At 46.6% G+C, this 21,356-nt stretch overlaps 1 protein-coding gene across 2 annotated transcripts in view; it reads right to left on the bottom strand.

Annotated features, from left to right (window-relative positions):
* The window catches only part of cbl (Cbl proto-oncogene, E3 ubiquitin protein ligase), a 56,275-nt gene that overhangs the window by 13,044 nt on the left and 21,875 nt on the right, over positions 1–21,356 (bottom strand). For both annotated transcript variants that reach the window (XM_015337370.2, XM_069182397.1), the window contains exons 3-8: positions 10,639–10,785; positions 9,850–10,006; positions 3,246–3,367; positions 2,434–2,571; positions 2,003–2,090; positions 1,336–1,467 (exon numbers count right to left, since the gene is read on the bottom strand). In XM_015337370.2, the coding sequence (XP_015192856.1) occupies positions 1,336–1,467; positions 2,003–2,090; positions 2,434–2,571; positions 3,246–3,367; positions 9,850–10,006; positions 10,639–10,785 (784 nt within the window). The remainder of the gene's footprint in view (positions 1–1,335; positions 1,468–2,002; positions 2,091–2,433; positions 2,572–3,245; positions 3,368–9,849; positions 10,007–10,638; positions 10,786–21,356) is intronic.

The raw sequence follows: 21,356 nt of genomic DNA on the forward strand, positions 1-21,356 counted from the left end.
TTGCTTGCAGCGGTACAACAACGGCTCCTTCCCCCACGGGCTCAAACCACACTACTTTCTCATTTTTACTCCACTTTCTGTGGCCTGCGTCACGAAAACTAATTGTCTGGTTCATTAATTCATATATTCCACTCAAATGTGCAGCTTGATTATTAAGGTCAATGGCCTAAAGAGGTATAAAACCGCTCAAACCCGAGTTGTATGTAAGCATTATACCAAAACAGCTGCCCAGCCTAAATGAAAAGCACTGTTTACTGAAACCAAATTAAGCTATTTATTTTGCACACAGCTCACATTTGCCCCAGCCACCAAAGACGGATCAGTTAATGATCATCTTCCACACTGCAATCATCTCCTTCCCCCGAGCTAGTCTTTTCATTCGCTGGCGCCACTGACAGGAAAGTACAGAGGAACCCATGGAGCTTTTTCCCCCCGAATTCAGGTCTGCTGTGCCCTGCAGCTGCCATACAACTCCACAGGGGCAATATCCAATGAGCCCCCACAGGAGAAATTGGAGAGAATGGGTGTCTTTATTTGTTTTATAGCAGCAGACACTATAAAGAACACGCACAAACAAGCAATGCACAGCCACACGAGCAACAATATCAACTGTTGAGCAAGGTTATGGCAGCAGGTGTATATGAGAACTTGAACCACTTTGCTTTTAAAGGGGAACGCTACTTTTATATCGCGGGGTTTGAAAGTATCGGCATTGACAGGTGCATTTCAAACCACAGTGAAAGTAAAATCGATGCAGGAACTTGTAAAACCTCCAATTTCCACCACAAGATAGACGAAATTTCCAGGTACGCGCAGCACCAAAGCCTGAGATTCCGGTGAGGTGATGCGGCCTTATTACATTGTAAACAAGCAGGCTTATGAATACATCTCCTTTAATCCAACAGAAATATTGTTCTCAACTTCAAGATGGTTTCGCTGACAAATGCTACTTAACTCTGCATGCAGATCACGTTGGAACATTTCTGTGGTGAAATGTCAGCCGCACAACCTGTTATTTGCTTGTAGTACGTCTCATTACATTACTCCTTACAGTGACTAGTGAGCAGGAAGGGCTGAATCGTGTCGCAATTCGTGGGAACTCTCGCACTTGTCCAGGGGTTTGTGAAAACATGGCGACTTACAGCAGTTTCACAAAGCCTACGGCTTAATTAAAAAAATTAAAAAATTTTCTTTAACCACAATGAATTTAATCTGTTACTGAGATGTAATAATCTGTATCTGCGTTGAGGGGAGTTGTTGGAATTCATTAGACAAAGGATGAGAAGGGTCCCAGACTCGTCACTGACAGTCTCGGGGTGCAGCGGGGCTCCTCACCTGCCAGGAAGTGAGGCACGACGTGCACATGAGGTGGCCGCAGGGCTCGATCTTCACATCCTTGTCGTTCTCCGCGCAGATCTTGCAGAGCTGGAACGTGGAGCCCATCTCGCAGTACAGCTCGTATTGTTCCTGGGGGAGGACAGAGAACTGAGCACACCTGCAAACAGACCCCCCCACCTCCTGCTGTCTCTCCGTCTTCCAAGTACATTTTGCTTCTTCGGAATGAAGAAGGGAGCCTGGAGTGCTCGGAGACAGCCCGTTCAAACACGTCGCGTCATGCGACTCTGTGCTTTTCATCAGGTCTCCCCGAAAAAAAAAAGATTTTTACAAAGCAGAAGGGGGGGGGGGGGGGGGAGACAACCAGAAAGAAGACATAAAATGCGTGAAACCGATTTCATTTCTGTAAACAGCTTGTTAATGCGTACGGTTATGGGAAATGACCAGTACTACTTCGAGATCTAAAATGAGGGAGGAGGGAGCGTCACCCAGCCACAGTGCTTGTTGGGAAGTTAGCGTGACGGCGTGGCAAGATCATTTTGGACCATCCGAGATGATGTTTCACCCCTCGAGGACAGGGCGACTGGAAGGAGAGGGGACACCATTCGCCACCGGGAGGGGCAGTGAGCATTCCAGCACTGAAATTAAAAGCCATGAAACCACCAACCTGCGTGACCTTGATATGGTCCTGGGGGGAGGGCTCGCACAGCCCTGTGAGATCTGGGTTCTGAGTGCGTCCGTCGGGGAACAGGTAACTACCGGAGTGGAGAGAGAAGAAAGGCATCACCTGGGAACGCGGTCAAACTCCAGTGCCCTCGGCTGTACACAGCCCATTACTAGCACGAGATCCTGCAGCACTCAATCACACACTTCTTGAGCAATCAGCTCTCAAACATCATGTAATAAGCAACCCGATGACACAAACGCTGCAAGAAAAACAAGTCCACTACAAGCTTTCTGTTCCTTTTTTTCCCCACTGTGAGGCAACAGGAATGGCGTTAGCCCTCTACGCAATTACAGCTGTAAGCGCAGCGCTGGAGAGGGGACTCGAGAGGCCGAGAGGGAAGGCAGATGGGAATCGGGCGTGTCAGGACTTACAAGCCTTCCCGGAAGCCGTCGATGAGGGCCTGGAACAGCGGCTTGTTGTGAGGGATGGTCTGCAGGATGTTGCCGTCGGCCGTCACGTATCCGATGGCCCACTGGCCCAGCCGCGTGCAGCTCAGCCGGAAGATGTAGCTGGGGACAGGGGGGGCAGTCATTTACCACTGTCCCAAGATGGACACCCCAAGCTCCCCAAAGCACAGCGAAGATCTGGATGCAAGCCTGACTTTGTTGCAACCCTAACAGAACCTTTCACCCTAACTGTCCAGGACAAGCAGTATGCATAATGAAGGCAAATATGAATGATTATTATTATTATTATTAACAAGACTACCAGAGCCTCAGCTTACAAGAAAATGGTCTAGTAGTCCAAGATTAATTTAAAAAATGTAAAAAAATGGAAAGCTTCACTACTCCAGTCCTACAGTAGCACAATGGCATGGCCGGACTGCTCCTCATACAGCCCAGTGTTCCCAGTCTGCATACTGGGGCACTGGCTCAGGTTCTGGTCCAGAAGGAAGAGCACCACCTACAGATCTGCCAAAACCACTTTGTCTGGTCCCAGCACTGCTCAGGCCCAGCCTTAGTTTCTGAGATCTGAAGAGATGACGGCAGTTGTGTGGACTTGACGAGTTCCTCGGCCATCTCCGAACTCTCGGCACATGACACTAAAGAGTGTGTGGAAGCCGGTAGGCACCAGCAGGTGAGGTTTTGAGCCATCGTTTCTTTGCGGGGCTGTGCCCTGTGTTATGTGATGAACTGCATTATAATAATAATAATATTGCGTGCGTGTCTGTCGTTCTTCTCACCTGCCCGGCTTGTGGATGAACTTCTGCAGCCTGGCCTTCACCTCATCGTAGGTGAGGAAGGCCATGTAGCCGGGGTGAGTGACCGCTAGGCTGTTCCAGTTCCGCAGCAGGGATGACCAGGGCTGGGTGAGGACAACAGGAAACAAAAGGGCAGGAAGAACAAAGCAGGATTAGACGCCTCTTCTCTTGCTCCATCCAAGCTATCCCAGGAATCACGCCGTGTGCCAACACACTCCTATCCAGTTCTGAGCTCCCCAGGTACGCGCCACTGCCACGCCACGCCATCCTCACAGAATTTCTGTCACCCACAACCACATATCGGTCTTAACTAACTGTCCCCAGGACTAAATCACTGACTTCTGGTGACCATGACGTCCCCTGTTGCTGCTCCAGTGCTGTGGAACGACCTTCCTCAGACTTTACGAGAGACAACTTCTTTAACTCTCTTCAAATCTAACCTTAAAACGTACATTTTTACCAAGCTCTACGTCTGATTGCTTATTGTATACTCTTTTGTTTTCTTTCCATTTACTTTTCTTGTCTTTTTCTCTACTCACGTACAGCATCCTTGGGTTTGAAAATAATATATTATATATAATCATATATTTTCCTTGATTGTAAAAATGCACACCTGTAGGAGGGAGACTGTTTGCAACACCGGTTTTTCTATTGAAAAAAGAAACCCCTGTGTATTGATTCCCTCCTGCTTTGCTTAAAATCTCCCGCTATTTTTTAAAGCATGCTTCCTTCAAAGCTGACTTGTATCAATATGGGATCAGAATGAGAGGAACAAAGAGGAAATGAGGACATTCAAAATGCGAGAGGAGCAGATTAATTGCTAGAGTTGTAAGACGATGCTTTCTCTAAAAACACACTGGGTAAAAAAAGTGTCATGCAACTAGCAAGGAAATAGACCAGAAAATCAGGAAATCAGCCAGAATACAACTGCAAACATTATTTAAACCTGTTGGAGGATTTAAAAAATAAGAAAGCATAGCTAAAGAGATAGCATTTTTCAAATAATACACAAAGGACCATAACAAGGAAAAAAGCGATGCTCCGAAAATATGTTTCAAACTCCATACTTAATACAGTGCTGAGTCAAATGACATCTCTTTAAAAACTGTAGAATGGCTGACTTCTGACTTGGCCATACAAACGCATTCGGCTGTAAAATTGTTCTTAAAACCGCACCTTATCTCTAAATTCATGACACCTTCTGATCTTGCTGTGGCTAAAACTACCGTGACTGGTAGTGCTGTTAAAAAAAGATTTAGCATACAAGTGTTAATTTTTTTTTTTATGAGCCAGTGCTACTACTTTGCTTGGTAATCAGTACAATAATCTTTTTGTATGTATACCATGACTATTTGCTAGGTTTAGGTGTAGTTTATGACCTTTTGGCACTATTATTACTATTGCAGAGGCTTTTGTCTATGATTTTTACGAACCCATTTGCAATCATCCTTTATATGAAACCGTCTTCCTTTGGTTTCATTTAAAAGTGTTCAAACACTCAGTTTTTATGTTAAATGATTCAACAACTTGTTTTAAGATATCTTTTTTCCCCTTTTCTCCTTAACCACAAAACAAAACTAACGGTCATTCTTTGTCATGCCTGAATTCATTAGGTTTTCTCCTCTTCTACTGTAAAAATACCTAAATGAATGTAAGAGGGAGACTTGTCTGCAACACCAGTTTTTCCACTGAAAAATTCTCTTAACGAAAAAAAAGAGAAGCACCTGTTTACATATCACCTCCTGCTTTACTTGTAAGCTCCTTCTATTTTATGGTTTGTCAACAAGAGAACGGATCAGCCCAGTCTTGTGAAATGCTACACAGTTTAACACCTTTTTATCAAGGAACACATGGTCTCTGGTTCAGACTGTCTTCAAATAATCCTTCTCTGAATCCCCCTAGCCCCCTGTGGATAGAGAAAACTGTCAGAAAATGTGTTTTCACACCCAGTCTGTTTTGCTACAACTCAATCTTTGTGCTAATAAATGTTGCCACTGAGAAAATATTAACGGGTATTTCAGCATGCCAAAATTCTGCTCGCATGCCATAGTTTTTAACCACACTGTCATCTGGGGGAAGGGGATATTGCGAATTAAAGAAAGCATAATAGGAAGAGTCTGAAGCACTTGAATGCTAAGGAAACGTAGAGAGTGTTATTTCACAATGCTGTTGGAGTATACGCACACACAAAAAACCACCAAATGTGCTGATTAAAATACTCAAATAAAAGCATTTCTCGTTTTACTGGCAGGAAAGAGTTCAAAGGAGAAATGAAGAGAAAGAGGCGCTGCGATAAAGGTCAGCCTCTTTATTTCTGTGCTAATCTCTGACCGTATTAATGCATCAAAATAACTGAAGTCTGCCACAGAGATGCTAATCTGCTGTGAAAAGACCAGCCATAAATACCTCAACCCATTTCATCCGAAGCACAATGCAGCACATTCACCTTATTCATTCTAATTTCACACCTGGACCTAGGTCCTGCTGTGAATACATTTTTTTTTTCCTTTAACAAATATCAACCTGTTAAACCGATTGTACTATGTAACACCTTAGCTATTGTCAAGTGCATTAAGTGCATTTCCCGTGTGCCTGAAACAACTTTCAGCTGTGAAAACCAAGCGCTTACTGAGCCTATGCAAAAAACAACGCCAGCCACACGGTGCAAATGTATTTCAGCCACTCATCGATTGTGTCTTGATTCTAGCTCTTCAGCAAAGCTCACCTTTTGTCTATGACTGCGATCGGGAACAGTGCACCTTGCACTGACTGATACAGCTTTGCAGTCTGGTATACTGCACACGGGTTTTACACTGCTATAGCAAAAGCTGCAAAGCCTTAAGGAGTCAGCTATGGCCGTTCTGTAATTCCTTAACGATGAAGAGTTGCAACTGTGACGGTCTCAGCAAGCCTTTCTTAAAGCCTCCCCTTGACACCATCCTCACACCACGGCCATGCGCAGACCTTCAAACATAACAAAAAAAAAAACAGCCCGTCTGAAAGGTTGCGTGCTTTTCCGGCCAGTTTTTCAGCTCGATTTCTCTCCCTTACACCCCTAGGGGGTGACAGGAAACGAATTTACTGCAAAGGCAGAAGTGATAAGCAGAAGAAGATTCTCAGCAGAAAACACTGTCCGGTCCGCAGGAAGAACGAAGAGCCGGCAGGGACCCACAGAGCATTGCATGACATGGGTGACGCACGCCAAGACGCCCTCTGCTGGCCCCAGATGCTCATCGCACCAAGGGAGGATCTTCCCAGAATAGCTCAAGATGCTCAACCCCTCCCCCACCCTTTCCTTCTGTGAGGTTCTGGGTACAAACAAGACCTTGGTACAAACAGTTTCGTCAAGGGCGCGCATGGCCTCAGCAAACGTGATGGGTATTTTGAGCTTGTTTAAAAAAACAAAACGCAACAAAAGGACAGCCTCCAGGCTCGCTTTGACTGCTCTGCAAGCCAGGCCCAAATGTGTACTATTTTTTTTGGCTTTCCTGTTCTAATTACTGCAGAGGGTTATGCAAATCTCAGCCACGCAAAGCTAGCAACAAGTCTCCTCTGCACAACTGGTAAGCGTTTCCCTGGAGTGGAGTGCGGTTGTCACAAATGACCCGATTAAAAAAAGAAAACATCTACAAGGGAAGCGGGCATAAAACGCAGCACTGCTCAAGCAGAGGAAGCACGTTTGCAGGAGCGCCACAAGGAATCACGAGTGTCCATGAGATTTTCTGATGAAGTCCCGATTCCAATGGACACCAACCCCTGCAAATCACAAACCCATTATTTGAAGGCAGTTAGTTAATGGAACAACTAAGTGTGCGCTTCTCTGAAGACATATCCAATCTGATACATTTGCTGGCACGCCTTCATATTTCGTTGTAAAAACCCAACAGTGGAGAATCTTTTGTCTATTTTATAGCCCTATTAAACAAAAAGTTTGCTTTTCAACTCGATCACAGGGTCTGATGGCCATGAAGCACAACAGAGCTGGCAGACAGATTAAATCAGATTAGCAGATCATCTGCTAACTCTATCACCATCAAAACGTATCCATAATCAATGATGGTCCCGTGTTCGACTCCAGGCAGGCCTACATGTCCGTGTGGAGTAGGCATGATCACTGGGAGCACTGCTTTCGTTCCACCTCCCCAGGACATGGAAGTTGATCAGGGGTATGGTTTACTGGTTGGTGGAAATTGCCAAGGACAGTATCCCCATGAAATGCCCTGAAAAGGGACGGTTTCCAGTACAACCAGTACTGGCTACTGGAATGACTGGGATTAAAATTCCAAAGCAGCCAGAATCCAAGTGATCACATTACTCCTATCCTGGAGTCCTTGCACTGGCTTCCTGTCAAGTTCCATGTCGACTTCAAAATCCTCAATGCTCACCTATAAGGTTCTGAATGGCTTGGCACCTCAGTACCTGTCAGACCTACAGTATTATCGCCCTTCTCCCCACCTCGCAACCTTCACTCTTCTAATTCTGGTCTCCTAACTATCCCCCAAGCCCATCTACACTCTATGGGGGACAGGGCCTTCTCCTGTTATGCCCAAAAGCTCTGGAACTCTCTCCCCAAGGATATCAGAATGTCACCTTCTCTAAACTCCTTCACATCCAGACTCAGAACCTTTTTCTGTAGAATAAACTTTACTTAACAGGTTCCATTCTTTTACCCCTCTCCTCCTACTGTATTTAGTACCATCATCTACTGCCTCCTCTGCGTAGTCTCATCATGTTTATCTTGTAATATTTTTTATTGTTGTTTTAATTGTTTTTGTTGCTGTTGTCATTCTGCAAAGCGCTTTGAAAAGCCACCTTTAAAGGCGCTATATAAAATAAAATGTATTATATTATTACGGAGAAACAGAACCAGATGAGCTTGGTGGGCTCGGCCTACCTCCAGCTGTGGCCATTCTGACGCTGGGATTCAATGCTGGGGAAGCCATATGATTCTTATTTACTGGGAAGACAGAAACCTCTTCTGGCAAACACGAATCCTCCATCAAGCACTGGGTTTGTAATTTGCATTTGGCGAGCGGGCTGGAAGTTTTGATTTCATCCTGGCCTGAATCTTGCAATTTTGAAAAATTAATCCCCCCCCCCCCCCCACACACACACAAATATGAACTATAGTGACCTCCTTTCGCAAACCCTCAATAAACGTAGCGCAATTCTGTCCTGTCTGCTTAAAAGCACTTTAATGTAATGAAACAATTACTTACAAGGAGGGCTGGAGCCAAATGTCGCAAATGTTGAAGTTTGTGTTTAATTTTGTGTATTAAAAATGGGGAGGGGACTGATTTTTTTTTTAAATGCCGGGTGCACAATGCTATTGCGGAAAAAAAAGCAGCATGTTTTCCAAATGCAGGGAGGAGGGCAGCAATTCACTGTGCTTTACACAGCTCGGAGAAATCGGTGCACGGTTATTCAATTAAATGGAGCAGGCTTGCAGAAAAGGGATTTGCAGTTCTTGGAGCAGAAGCAAGAGCACACTGGCCTTGCGCTCAGAACTCTTAGACTGACGCTACCCTCCTGTCTTTCTGCTCTCCGGAAGGCAGGAGTTTAATGGTTAAAGAGGCCAGGAGTGTGCTCGGCCCATTAACAAGGGGACCACTATGAATTATCGATCGTCCGTAAGGCAGGCTGCGTCAAGGGCACTGTGTGGGCTGCTTCCTCCATTTGTACAGCTATGCGGATCCATCACAAGTCAGGTGAAGCCCAGCATTTTGGACAAAATCTACGCAAAACCAAAGCAAAGGCTTAAAAGTGGAGACAAACGTCGCAAGAAGAAAATGAATATTTCAACCCGGCAGGATCCCAGGATCTGGGATTGGTCAATGTTGCCACAATAATTTCTCTCGATGCCCGACTCCACACGCTGGCTGTTGGTGCTCACTGGGTATGCAGGTTTGGCCAAGGCCAAGACAGTGACCCTAGTTCAACTCAAGTGCTTGAGGAGAACTGTGTACTCTCACTCAAAACAGGGCTGTTAACGGCTCTCACACGGCAGACCGCAATGAAATCAGAAACAGAAACAAAAGAAGGGCGCTCTATCAGGCTACGTGGGCCAAAGGGAGGCAGCACCTACTAAGTTTATGCAGCACAAGCTTTCTACAGAGGGGATTTACATTCATTTTCCAATAAAGAAACCAGGTCAGTGAAGAAGTGAAAGAGTCTCAATCTTTCCACTTTTGCAAAGGCTGTGTTTCAGAGTCACAACAGCCGAGCTTAGTTTAGGCAGGTCCAGAGCATCATGGTCACTATATCAAAGGAACAAAAAGGTGTTATCTGAATGACATCTCACTGTCTATTATTAACTTTTCTGACAGCTTGGTGAAGCGTCCTAAATGGAGAACAAAAACCACATTTGAGCAAACAAGGAAGCATTAGACTTCCCTGTTCTGAAAAACAAACAGACTTGTGTAGGGGGCAGGACGTCACCTGATCTTTATTTCCACACATTCTCTGAAGAGCCCAAAAAAAAAAAGACAGAAGTTGCTGACCCGAGCATCGAAGGGCGAGCGTCACAGACACACAGAATACCCCCCCACACACACACACACACACACGCGCTGTTAAAAACTCCAACCTGAAACAGCCGCGTGAAGATGTCGAACTCGAAGACGGAGATGTAGTCGTTGCAGGTGAGGTCGATGGTGGACTTCAGGGCCATGGCCTCCAGGCCGGAGCTGATGGGGTGGAATTCGTGCAGGGCCTGACGGAACACCTTCCAGGGCACGATGGTCCTGTGGGAGCAAAGGAGGGACTGAGCCAGGGGTGCAGGTAGAAACCTTCAGGAGCTTTTTTTTTTAAGATAAGATCAGATCACTTTATTGGCCATAGACAATTTCTTGCATTAGGAATTGGTCTTTTTTGCATACCCCAACTTGCATTCCATGAGACACACAGACAGGGAGAGAAGCTTGCGGTCAGAGCGCAGGGTTAGCCCTTTATACAGCTCCCCTGGAGCAGTTGGGGTTAAGGGCCTTGCTCAGGGGCCCAACGGAGTAGGATTCCCCTGCCGGCCGCAGGATACGAACCGGCAACCTTCCAGCCACAGGCGCAGATCCTGAGCCACAGAGCCACCGCTCCGCCCAACGAAAACTCCTGCCCTGGCTGATAACATGCGCTAGATTCTCTGGAAATTTACACAAAAGTGCATCTACTCATGCAACAATAACTCCCGATTTGGAAGGATTCACCATTAATCACTGGTTGTTCTATGGATTGAACATGTACTCATTAAGCATCCTTAATTAAATACGAGAAAACAAGAGCATAAAAGGTTTTTGTGCACGGCCCAACAGCAGGTGCAAAAGTAGGATTCTGGGAGAATGGCGGGGGGGCGAGGGGGGGGCTGGCGGCGTAGGAAACCCACTTGTCACCGAAAGACTTCCTCCAGAACTCGGCGGCGTCGGCCTTGGTGATCCGGAAGTTGTCTCCCTGGAACAGGCCGTTGGGAAATATGGCTTTCAGCTCCGCCAGCATGTGACTGAATATCAGTGACAGCTTGGTTAAGTTTCGCCTGTTGACAAGACCAAACAAAAAACAAGTTACCGTCTATCTCACAGATACTCCCACAGAAAAGCCCAGAACTTTCTCAAATGTTTTAAGTCGGATGAGACGTAAAACCGAGGTCCTGACTCTCTGTGGTCATTAAAAATCCCAGGGTGTTTCTCGAAAAGAGTAGGGGTGTAGCCCCGGCGTCATGGCCAAATTTCCCATTGGCCTTACCAATCATGGCCTCATAATAATCCCCATCTCTGAACTGGCTTCATTACTCTGCTCTCCTCCCCACTGAGAGCTGGTGTGTGGTGAGCGTTCTGGCGCACTATGGCTGCCGTCCCATTGTCCAGGTGGGGCTGCACACTGGTGGGTGTGGAGGGGATCCCCAATACCTGTACAGCACTATGTAAGTGTAAGCAATAATTATTATTATTAAGTGTCCTGTGTCTCATTTTTTAAAATCCCCATCCCAGTATCTCTGGAGTAACTATTCATTTCATTCATAACATCAGAATGTAATCCCCCGCCTCATAATTTCACTGCCTCGCATGTCGCATTGACCACATGGTGCCACATCTGCGGCAAAATAAGATAATTGTGATGAACCTGGAGCGTGCGCGCGACTTCCCGTTGGGTTAGAGAAAAGAACATCTGGATTTTTAATTCTGGTGTAGAGAACATCGGCAGGTGGCTTAGCTGGGAATGAAACGAATCAAAGCAGATGGACAGCAGAGGCAGAAAATGTGCAGGAAGGAGACTGTGGCCGCGATGGAGCCCTCAGTGCGCCACATGTCTAACTCAAACAGGAGGGTCCGAGCTTTGACAGCTGAAATCCGACCACTTTTCTTGAACGTTTTGGTCGAGTTGTTCCCTCGTCTTGGTGATACGCCATGAAGCAAGACATTTAACCTCACAGCAGAGTCCTTGAAAGATTTTGGCGTTTCCTCGGGTTAGCGAAAACCCTTCAAAACAAGGTAGGGGCAGACCACACCTAAGTGCTAATTCTCCAGTTGCCAGGGAAACCTACCGGCCAGGAAAGAGTTACATCTTTTCAAAACAAGATCCCGAAATTTTTCATTCCACACATTGAAGTTCGTTCCCTTTCCTAAATTAACAAGCTTTTGAAATACTTCAACTTGAATGGATTTGTACGAGTGTGGGAAGAATTGAAGGCAGAATTCAAGCGTGGAGTCAAAAGGCAAGAAAGTTCCAAGAGTTTAATTTCGTAGAGAAGGGACCGAAATGTGGGAGGGATTCTCAGTTAGCAGTTACCACAAACGATTAGTAGTCTAGTCATGCTGAAGGACAGCGAAATTGAGGAACGTGAGACAAAATGCAAGATTTGAGACTGCTGATCATCATGGTTCCTGGAGGGCTACGTACAGCTCTGAAACTTTATGTGCATTATTTTTTTTTCCGCACAGTACTTCTACCTGTGAATCTGCTCTTCCAAAACCAAATATTGTTAAAAGAACAAACAGACCTTCATACATTTGGACTCTCTAGGTTTGCCTACTTAGTATGAATGACTACAAATAATCCACAAAGTCCAGGAGGAATAGGCACACTTGCATTTCTTTAAGTTAATTCAGCTGTTCATTAAGGCCGAGAAACTGAAAAAGTAATGTTTTATTGCCTATGTCACCTGCACTTGAAAAACAGGAAAGCTCACTGTCGGAGAGAATTGTGCTAAATCTGCAAAAATGTCTATCTGACTTGGGTTTTAAGAGTAAAAATAAGCTTCGGGGGAAAGCCAAACTTTGTTTTAGAGAGCAAAAGAAGGTGAAAGAGAGTATTCTGATGTCCGAGTGACAATGCTCTTCCTGCAGCAGATCCTCCAAAGGCTCAGATAGCCAAATGTCTTGCCTTTACCAGGTACCACCTAACAGGGGTGGAGCAAAGAGATAATGGGCTCCGTGATCAAGGACAATATCATTATCAATTGCTCTACAAAAATTCCTCTGCGGCTTAAAATTGAGTTGGACCTTCGGTCAGGAGGCCTGTGGGAATTAAGCATGCCCTCATTTCACAGGCTTAGTGGCTTATTTAGTGGAAGGGGACAGAGATGTAGGGAATTCACACTTGCTGTGCTAAACAAATGCCAGTTCCATGCCTTTTTTTCCCAGTATAGTGTCCCCATTACAGTAGCAGGGCAGTAGTAGGACCCACACAGACCGCAGGGTGAGCGCCCCCCGCTGGCCCCACTAACACCTCTTCCAGCAGCAGCCTTAGTTTTTCCCAGGAGGTCTCCCATCCAGGTACTGACCAGGCTCACCCCTGCTGAGCTTCAGTGGGGCTGCCAGTTGCGAGTTACAGGGCGATACGGCTGCTAGCCTTACAAAACCCGGCATCTACTTCAGCTGATCAAGCCTCACACATGTAAGACCGGCCCAGTTCCTACTACAGCCCACACGAGGCAGTAAGTAGGATTATTCCTGCAAACCCCAAAAACAAAACCCAAGAGCGATTAATCAAAGGAGCCACGGACAATGAAACAGGGCATAACGTGTTGTTTTCGAGTCTATTTTTTGTGATCTTGCGCACAGCAGAAAACCCCCACAGTAGCTCAACTGCTTCAAAGCTGTGAACAAAGAGCCTGTGATGAGCAATGCTACCTCTCACATTTGCTGCTGCTGCTGCTGGTAAGTTGGTAAGCTGGGGAGGAGGGGAGCTGTGGCGAAACACCCCTGCACAGCTGTGTACTAACAGACCCAGCTCGCAGGGACCCACACACGTGCGTCTCACAGCAGCAGGCTCCAGTGATCTGGGACAAGGGGCCAAGTGTGCCGTCACAATGAGCCCTCTGTCTCTCTCTGAGCAGGCCGGTCACAGACCGCGGCTCTACCCGCCCAGGGGTCCGCCGTGTCCCCCCGCTCTCCCCTTCCAGGAGTCAATGTCTGCGGCTGTCGGAGACCCTCGAGGGATGTGCCGGCAGGAAGTGCGCTCGCCCCGGAGCGAGTCCGGCAGGTGGGGAGAAAGCGAGGGCGCGTGCCGACGCTCTGCGTGCGCGTCTGCACAAGGAGCTCCACGCCGCGGTCGGGCTCAGCTCTCGCTCCCCAATCCCCTCCACCATACCAAACTTCCTCCAGCTCCCCCTGAGCCTAGCCAGTCCCCCGGCACCCTTGCTAACTCAACACCCAACCCCCCCCCCCACAAAAATGACTGTGGGACCCTGAAAGAAACATCCACCACCGTTGTGTTCAAAAAGATCTATGGCTTGTATTTCCATCCAGATTAAACCCCCAAAAATGTGAAACCGGCCACGTGTTTGTCTTTGTCAGACTTTGTACAATGATCAATGGCTTTTAAAAAAAAATACAAACACCCTGCCCCCCACCCACCACCACCATCATCCCATCATCCCAGAGTGGCTTGGGTTCTCTAAGCTGTCACCATGGCTACCAGCCCCCCCCCCCCGTGCTGGAAACCAGGCTTCTTTCAGCTCCTCTTCCTCTCCAGCTTGACCTTTGACCTGCAGCTGGCTGCTCCCTTCCTGTTTCCTGTTTGCACTGATAAAACAGCCAGGCAGGAGAAAGAAAAGTGAGACCAGTCTCGTCACTGCCGGCTCCGGGGACCGAGGGAGCAAAACACTGGGAAAGATTCTGGGGAAAACCAGCCTGAAGCTGCTCCAGCTGTTCCTTATCACTGCAGATACTTTAAACATTCAACCAGCCCCCCGGCAGACTGGGGAAATAAGATGATGGCTTATTTATGCACTTCATGTCAAACCCTACCTTTTGCTTTTACTTTGGAAAACCTATTTTACTAGGTGTTTTTGAAGGACTGGCACTAAAACCAAGTGGGAAGACTTTGAAAGCCTCTAACCTGCTAAATGTTGAAAACCGAAAGAGCGATTGGTTTTGTGAAACCAGGTCAGTGTAGAGCTGTAATCATTGTTTCACACAAAACCCAGGAAAAACAAATCACCTTGAAAGGTACGTTACTGAAGAAAGAGAGTTATTTCACTTACTTCTCAAAGCACATTAGGAGAAGTCATGATGGTGAAAACGGTGCAGTGATGGAGCAATAATGTAATCCAGAACTTACAAAAACACATCAGTAAATCTGCTGGCCTTTCCTAATGCTTCACCAACACAGAAGGCTGGAGTTTGCTTTCTGGAAACAGTATCCAGTGTCCCTGCCTCAATGCCTGTGTGAAATAGAGAGATCAGCCTCCTCACACACAGCAGGCACTTCGGTCCCACCCGACAGGGTCTCAAACCTCAGTGAAGCATCACCGGCAGGGGGGTGTGAGATCTCGAAGTCAGCAAAGGCTGACTGCAGCCCAAGCTGGGAGAAAGCCAGCTTTCAGTCCTGAACGACTTCCACTCCGCGATCTCCCCTCGCTGCCAAACACCCCCCCCACCTCTTCCCCTGGCACCTCGGGGGGTGGAGTGGGGGTGGGTGGGGAGGGGGTAGCACCCACATCAGGAAATGGAAATGCTGGGTTCCCCTTTAATGGTAGTCATGATTTTTAAATATAGCCCACAGGAAGTGCCTTCACACCGGATCTCTCGTCAGGAAGTGACTGAAAGCGCTGGCTGTGCAGACACCAGTGCAGCGACATGGCTCCCTGAGCTCTAGAGCCGTCAGAGACAGCCTCAGCCCTGCCTTCATTCACAGCTGGCATTTTCTGCCGGCACAATGCCTTGTGTTTTTACTGAAACCACCACAAACGCGAGGACCGATCCTTGCTATGACTGCTGCCCCTGGCCTACAAGGGAGAGTCTGACTGCATACATCTTGGACAACATCTGCCTTGGAAACGAGCGTGATGGTTACAGCTGAGGGGAGGCCTCTCGGGCCGTCTAGCCCGCTTGATTGCTAGGAGCCAATTGGGGGGAAAAAAACCTAAAGATCACAAAAGAATCCGGCCATGGCCGGGCAGCTTCTTCTGTAGTGCCACAGCTCTCTGTGTGAAGATAAGAACCTCGCTGGACCTGCAGGAGGAAATAAGGCGGCCCTCTCAACTGGCAGCTCGCATGAGAACGGAGCCTTCCACGTGGACGCCAGAGGTTATCGGCAGTGTCAGCGAAACGCCAACGACTGCACAAATTCTCGTATAAAGGTTGAATATCTAGACACCGCTTCTGAACACGATTTCCGGCTGTCCTTGTGCGCCGTCATTCCGGCACCGATCCGTTCATCCCGTTCCAGTTCATCTTCGGGATTCTTATTCATTTCAACTGGCTAAATTCGGTTTTAGACGTGATGAAATAGAATACCATTGGGAGTGAACAACCCAGAGGAAGAAGCGGACTGCATGGCGTTCAACTGAATTGAGGCAAGCAAATAAAAAATAAAAACTGCCAAGAAGAAACAACCTTTAAAACGGTCAGAAATTCTGGTCGTGTTGGCGGGAAGAAATCACAAAGGGGTTATGGATATCCAACCAGTAACTGCATTTATCCAACCCGTCCATCATCACACGTTTGTCCATTCTTGGTAAGGCGACGTGGCAACCAGAAAGTGATGCTTATCGCCCCGTACAGGACCCGGCTGACTAACAATCGCAACTAACAGTACATTAAATGCGATCTAGGACACAAATAATAAACCAAGAAATGTTTGACCATTAGCACTGAAATATGAATAATAATAATAATAATAATAATAATAATAATAATTGCTTACACTTATACAGCGCTTTTCTGGACACTCCACTCAAAGCGCTTTACAGGTAATGGGGATCCCCTCCACCGCCACCAGTGTGCAGCCCCACCTGGATGATGCGACGGCAGCCATAGTGCGCCAGAACGCTCACCACACACCAGCTATCAGTGGGGAGGAGAGCAGAGTAATATAGCCAATTCATAGATGGATATTAGATTTCCCCACCCAAAAAGCACCCATCACCATATAACTGCAAAGGTGCTTCTCAAATCTATTTTTTCTGCAGTGAAGAGCTGCTGATCCTCAGATGCGATGGAGCTTGGCAGTCTGGGAGTGCGGTTAGAAAAGGGAAAAGAGGATGCACCAGGAGTGTAACAGTTATCTGGGTCTTTGAGCAGTTTCTGTGCTGCTATCAGTTCTCAAACTGCTGCTATTGAAGATGGACTTTTCATGATCTATGCTAATTACAACAGAAGTATACTGTATGTCAGATGCTTCCTGCTACTAATAAACAGAACATTCTAACTTCTCAATGTTTATTTCTTTGGACCAAAGAGCCAGATCATTTTCACACACTACAGCAAACCAGGTGCTGTGAAAAACAATTAAAAGCTAAAGGACAAGGGGAAAAGGGAACATTTCGGACAAGAAGGGAAAACAATGGTAACCCCAGATATAAGATGCCCTCTTTAAGATACACAAATTGAAACAAGATCCAAAAGAGGAGTGAGGTGAAGCATTAAAACTTCAAAATGAAACACTCCAAAGATAAAACCACAAAACAGGCCTGCACTGCAGCGTTACAAATATGCCGCAGCTGAGAACAGAAGGTCGCAGCCCTCCGTTGAACGCCCCCACTTCGAGGACACTTCGAGAGACATCTTCCAAACACACAGCCTAGATACTGGCCAGCACTGGTCGAGAGCAGATCCCAGAGAGGAAGTCTCAAGACTCGAGTTCACATGTGTACTAGCGCACAACTCACTCGGGGATGAAACAGACCTCTGATCATTCCCAAACAGAGGCTCTACTTGAATTGAGAAGGCTCTTAACACAAAACACACCAGGAAGTCCCCAGTGCAGAAAGCCGATGACGCGCCTTGAGAGACCAGAACGCACAGTCTGGTGGGTGTCAGACCCTGGGTTTCCGAAATTGAGTTTCCAGAAGCATTTGGAACATCTGGACTACAAATTATCCCTCAAGGACCAGGCTTCCTTTCACCATACCCCTTCTTGTTCAGTTTAAGAACTTAGGAATGCTCCGGATCAGGCAAATTCATCTATAAGACTCACTGGACTGGGACTCTCCGGGAATGAAGAAATGCTCCTTCCACATGTGTGGCCCTTTGGTTTATTAAACAAGTAACCCCAATTTACCCATATGCTCTAACCCAGCATGTTCATGCTTAGGGTCATGTATAAAAATACTGGAGAGTCCTGCTTGCCTGTAAGAAGAGACTTCACTGCCAGTGGCATTTTCCTTTTCTGTTACATTATACATGTAGTTTTACACGTGGAAGCTCCCCTTTCTAGGCTCACCCTATCCAACCAGGATTGCTGTCCTGGATATTTATTGTCTTGTGCAGACGAAGGCTTGTGCAAGGACCCACCGCCACCACTAACGAGAAAAGCTGTACAAAAAGATCCCCTTCAATTACATCTCTCTTCTTCGCTCTATCCCGCACTTTCACGTTACAGTAAGCTTTTGATGTTTTCGGTTCTCGAAGGCCGCGCAGGAAGCAGGTGTCTGTCTGTCTGAACCACAGCCGTGCGGCTCCCCCCGGTGGCTTGTGATCTGCCGTTCGAGACGAAGCCGCTGGCTGCCGGGCTGAGCGGGGAGGGCTCATCCTCCGCACCTGGGTCTTCCAGCATTAATCGCAATGGAGAGGATAAGTCGGCCCCTTCCAGTTTGGCAGCTAAAAAAAAAAAACTTTCCACCCATTCACGGCATTCATTGAGCAGAAAATCCCTGTACAGAATCTGGGATCGTTAGGATCGGCAGGAGTGAGGTCTTATTCCTTGAACTCAAGAGTGTCAATCCTGTCTATCCTGGAAGTGATTGAGTACATTTAAACCAAATACGTAAGAACACAAATATGTATTCTATTTTCATTTATTTGGAACTCCCATACAATCTCAAGAACCTAATAACCCCATACATTCTTAGTTGCTGCTGTATAATTGCACCACAAGTCATCAAACATGCAATCTAAAATTATTTGAAGGGTCTGACTTTGGAGTTTCGTCCACAATCACGCCAAGACCAAGAAAAATAAAAAGGCACATTCATCATTCAACGCCGCTATCATGAGAGTCGAAGTGTCTAAAGAGACATGCACCAAGGAAGAGGCAGGTACAGTGAGACTAAATAAACCCCAACAGGGCACAAGCAATTCAGCTGTGAAACTCAATCAGGGAATCAGAGGCATAAAAAGACACAACAGATCATCCGCAGTCAGCTGAGAAGACCAATGCCAACCTTTAGAAAAGAAAACAAGCACCTCCTCTTAAACAGCATAACCAATATCACCCGCTTTACAAACTCATTCCATCTGCAGGAAACCCGGACACAAGTCACGGCCTGCGCCTGCTGTCAAGTGCGATTTCTGCGCGGGTGCTCTTCGGGATCTTGCCCGTGTCAGGCCGGGTTACACGAGTCCCTTCGTGTCGCTGGGATGACAGCGAGGCACAGGGGCTGTCAAAGGGCGCAACGTGGAAACTCATTCATTCCTGCCGCCAACAACAAAGGGATCTTGTTTTCAAAAACAGTGCAGCGCATGATGTGATCAGTGGTGTCGAGGTACTGAGTTCTAGGACTGTTTTGAAACCATGGTCATGTCTGTGTGGTGGTTTTATGTCCTTGCCAGTCTGTATGAGCTGTGGTGGCAAATTAATTTTCCGCTTGGCGGGGTTAATAAAGTGCATTGTATCCTTAAGGAAAAGCGTCCCCAACATCGCCACAAGTGCAATTCTTCAGCCTGTCTGCCCTCTCCATGAAACTGCAGTGCTGCCCTCCCATGTCCAAGAATGCCCAAGGCAGGAGCAGCTTCATTTCAGCTCCTAACACACTGAGGCATTGTCCTCCAAATTCCAAGATCGCTCTCCTTTCAGCTTCCCGAGCCCAGCCAGGGCTGTCAGACGAACAAAGCTATTCCACTTCCATTAATTAGGAGTTCAATACCTATTAACTTCTAAAACAACCACCAAAACACACAGACAGTTTAGTCTGACCATTCCCTGCAGAAAAACAGGAGGCCTGCAAGTCGGTTTTTAATTGAGCTGCTCAATTACCAGAATGTTCAGATGTGAGCGAGGAGGTTCTGCACAACTGAGCCGCGCAGGATAGAAACGTACACACATCTTTGCGACCAAGACAGTTTTATTAATCGCTGACAAGGAGCAAAAATGGCTCGAGTTTCCATCTGATTGTTGGCGAAACAATGTTAAGCATGTTAAAATACTATGTTGCCTAACTTATTTGTCAAGGTCCTGTATTATTGTAATCGCTGCGGTAAAGAGTCCTTCATTATGTTATTGATGTTGTAGCTGCAGTATTCCAGTTAGAAAAATATAATGTTAAATACAGTAAACAAAATAATAAGTTAGTGAAGTATGGTGCTTTGTGTCTGTTTACTAAAACAAGCAATTCATCCGCTTATACTTCTTTTTTTCTATTTAAGGAAACATTGTTTTTCAGGAAATGCAGTATGTAGCCTGGAGAAATCCCAGTCAAAAGAACATAAAGAAACACACAATCCCACATATCCAAAGGGAAAATCCTGGACTCGGAAACACAGCAGGCCCTGCTTTGTTTAAAAAAAAAACACTGGCACGCCTTGCCAGCGCAAATATTCTTAAAGTTTGCATTCGACGGGGGTAAGTAACAACAAAAAAAAACACAAAACATCCAAAACACACGATAAAAGTTGTAACATTTCCTTCCTGTAGTCATGCCTGCAGACTGCTGTTAACTGACAGAAGACAAATCCAGCTTTCAGCTAGAAAGCAGTGGTAAAATGATGGCAGTGAATTGTGTGTCCTTGTGACTTTGGAAAAGAGACAAAAGCTGGAATCACAGCTGATCAACGCGGAGATCCACAGGCAAACTATTTTGAAGGGAGTATCGTATGTGACAGGGAGGTTTCGCATTTCTTTCTGGTCGGCTAGTGATTCTTTCACAGGCAGGGATCGCCGAGAGCTGAACGCTTCTTTCTCCAGTGAGCGGTTCAGCTGCACTTGGTCACCTCGGAGGGCTCAGATCCTGGTCACGTGACAGGAACCCACAACGCATTGCTGCCTAATCATGGCCTGGTTTCCTTCTTCTATGTCGCAGGTCGACATGCTGCAAGGATCAGGCTAGATCCTTGTGCATATTACCTTGTGGTTCACTATGTGTGTGTGTGTACACGTACAAGCATGAGTGCTACCTATGATTCAGCTCATCTGTCACCTGCTCATGTCCTCTGCTAGTCTCAGCAGCTGTTCTAACGTAGCTTTGAGGTGGCAGGCAGGAAAATGCAGAGGGGATTTTAATGGTAAAGTATTGACAACTGCCAGGTGGTCAGAAATCAATTTTGTTTTTGATGCAACGGACAGAGAGAAGAGACAGAACTGCAACCAAGTTTGACCCAATTAAGGCAGCAGTAACACCATACGGGGGTTATTTCAAACATGTTAACTCATCTGGAGTTAAGGTGCCCAGGCAGATGCGTGCCACTCAAACAGTTCGCTTTCCTGCTCCACGCTATCTGCTTTGTCCAAGAAGGCTACAGCTTGCAACAACTCAGAAGGACTAAAACTGTCATGCCGCAGGAGTCTGATCTGGTCTCCAGATAGACGTCTTGAAACACACTGTCCTTAAATATAACAGTCTTGCTGATCTGCGGTTGGTTTGAACAGAGTGCCCCTTCCTGTCACTGGTTATTAGGATCAAAAATCTAGAGAGCCGCTGCTCAGCAGAGAAAACTCCTTCGTAAT

Source organism: Lepisosteus oculatus, chromosome 23, assembly GCF_040954835.1.
Source record: "Lepisosteus oculatus isolate fLepOcu1 chromosome 23, fLepOcu1.hap2, whole genome shotgun sequence".
Lineage (NCBI taxonomy): Eukaryota > Metazoa > Chordata > Actinopteri > Semionotiformes > Lepisosteidae > Lepisosteus > Lepisosteus oculatus.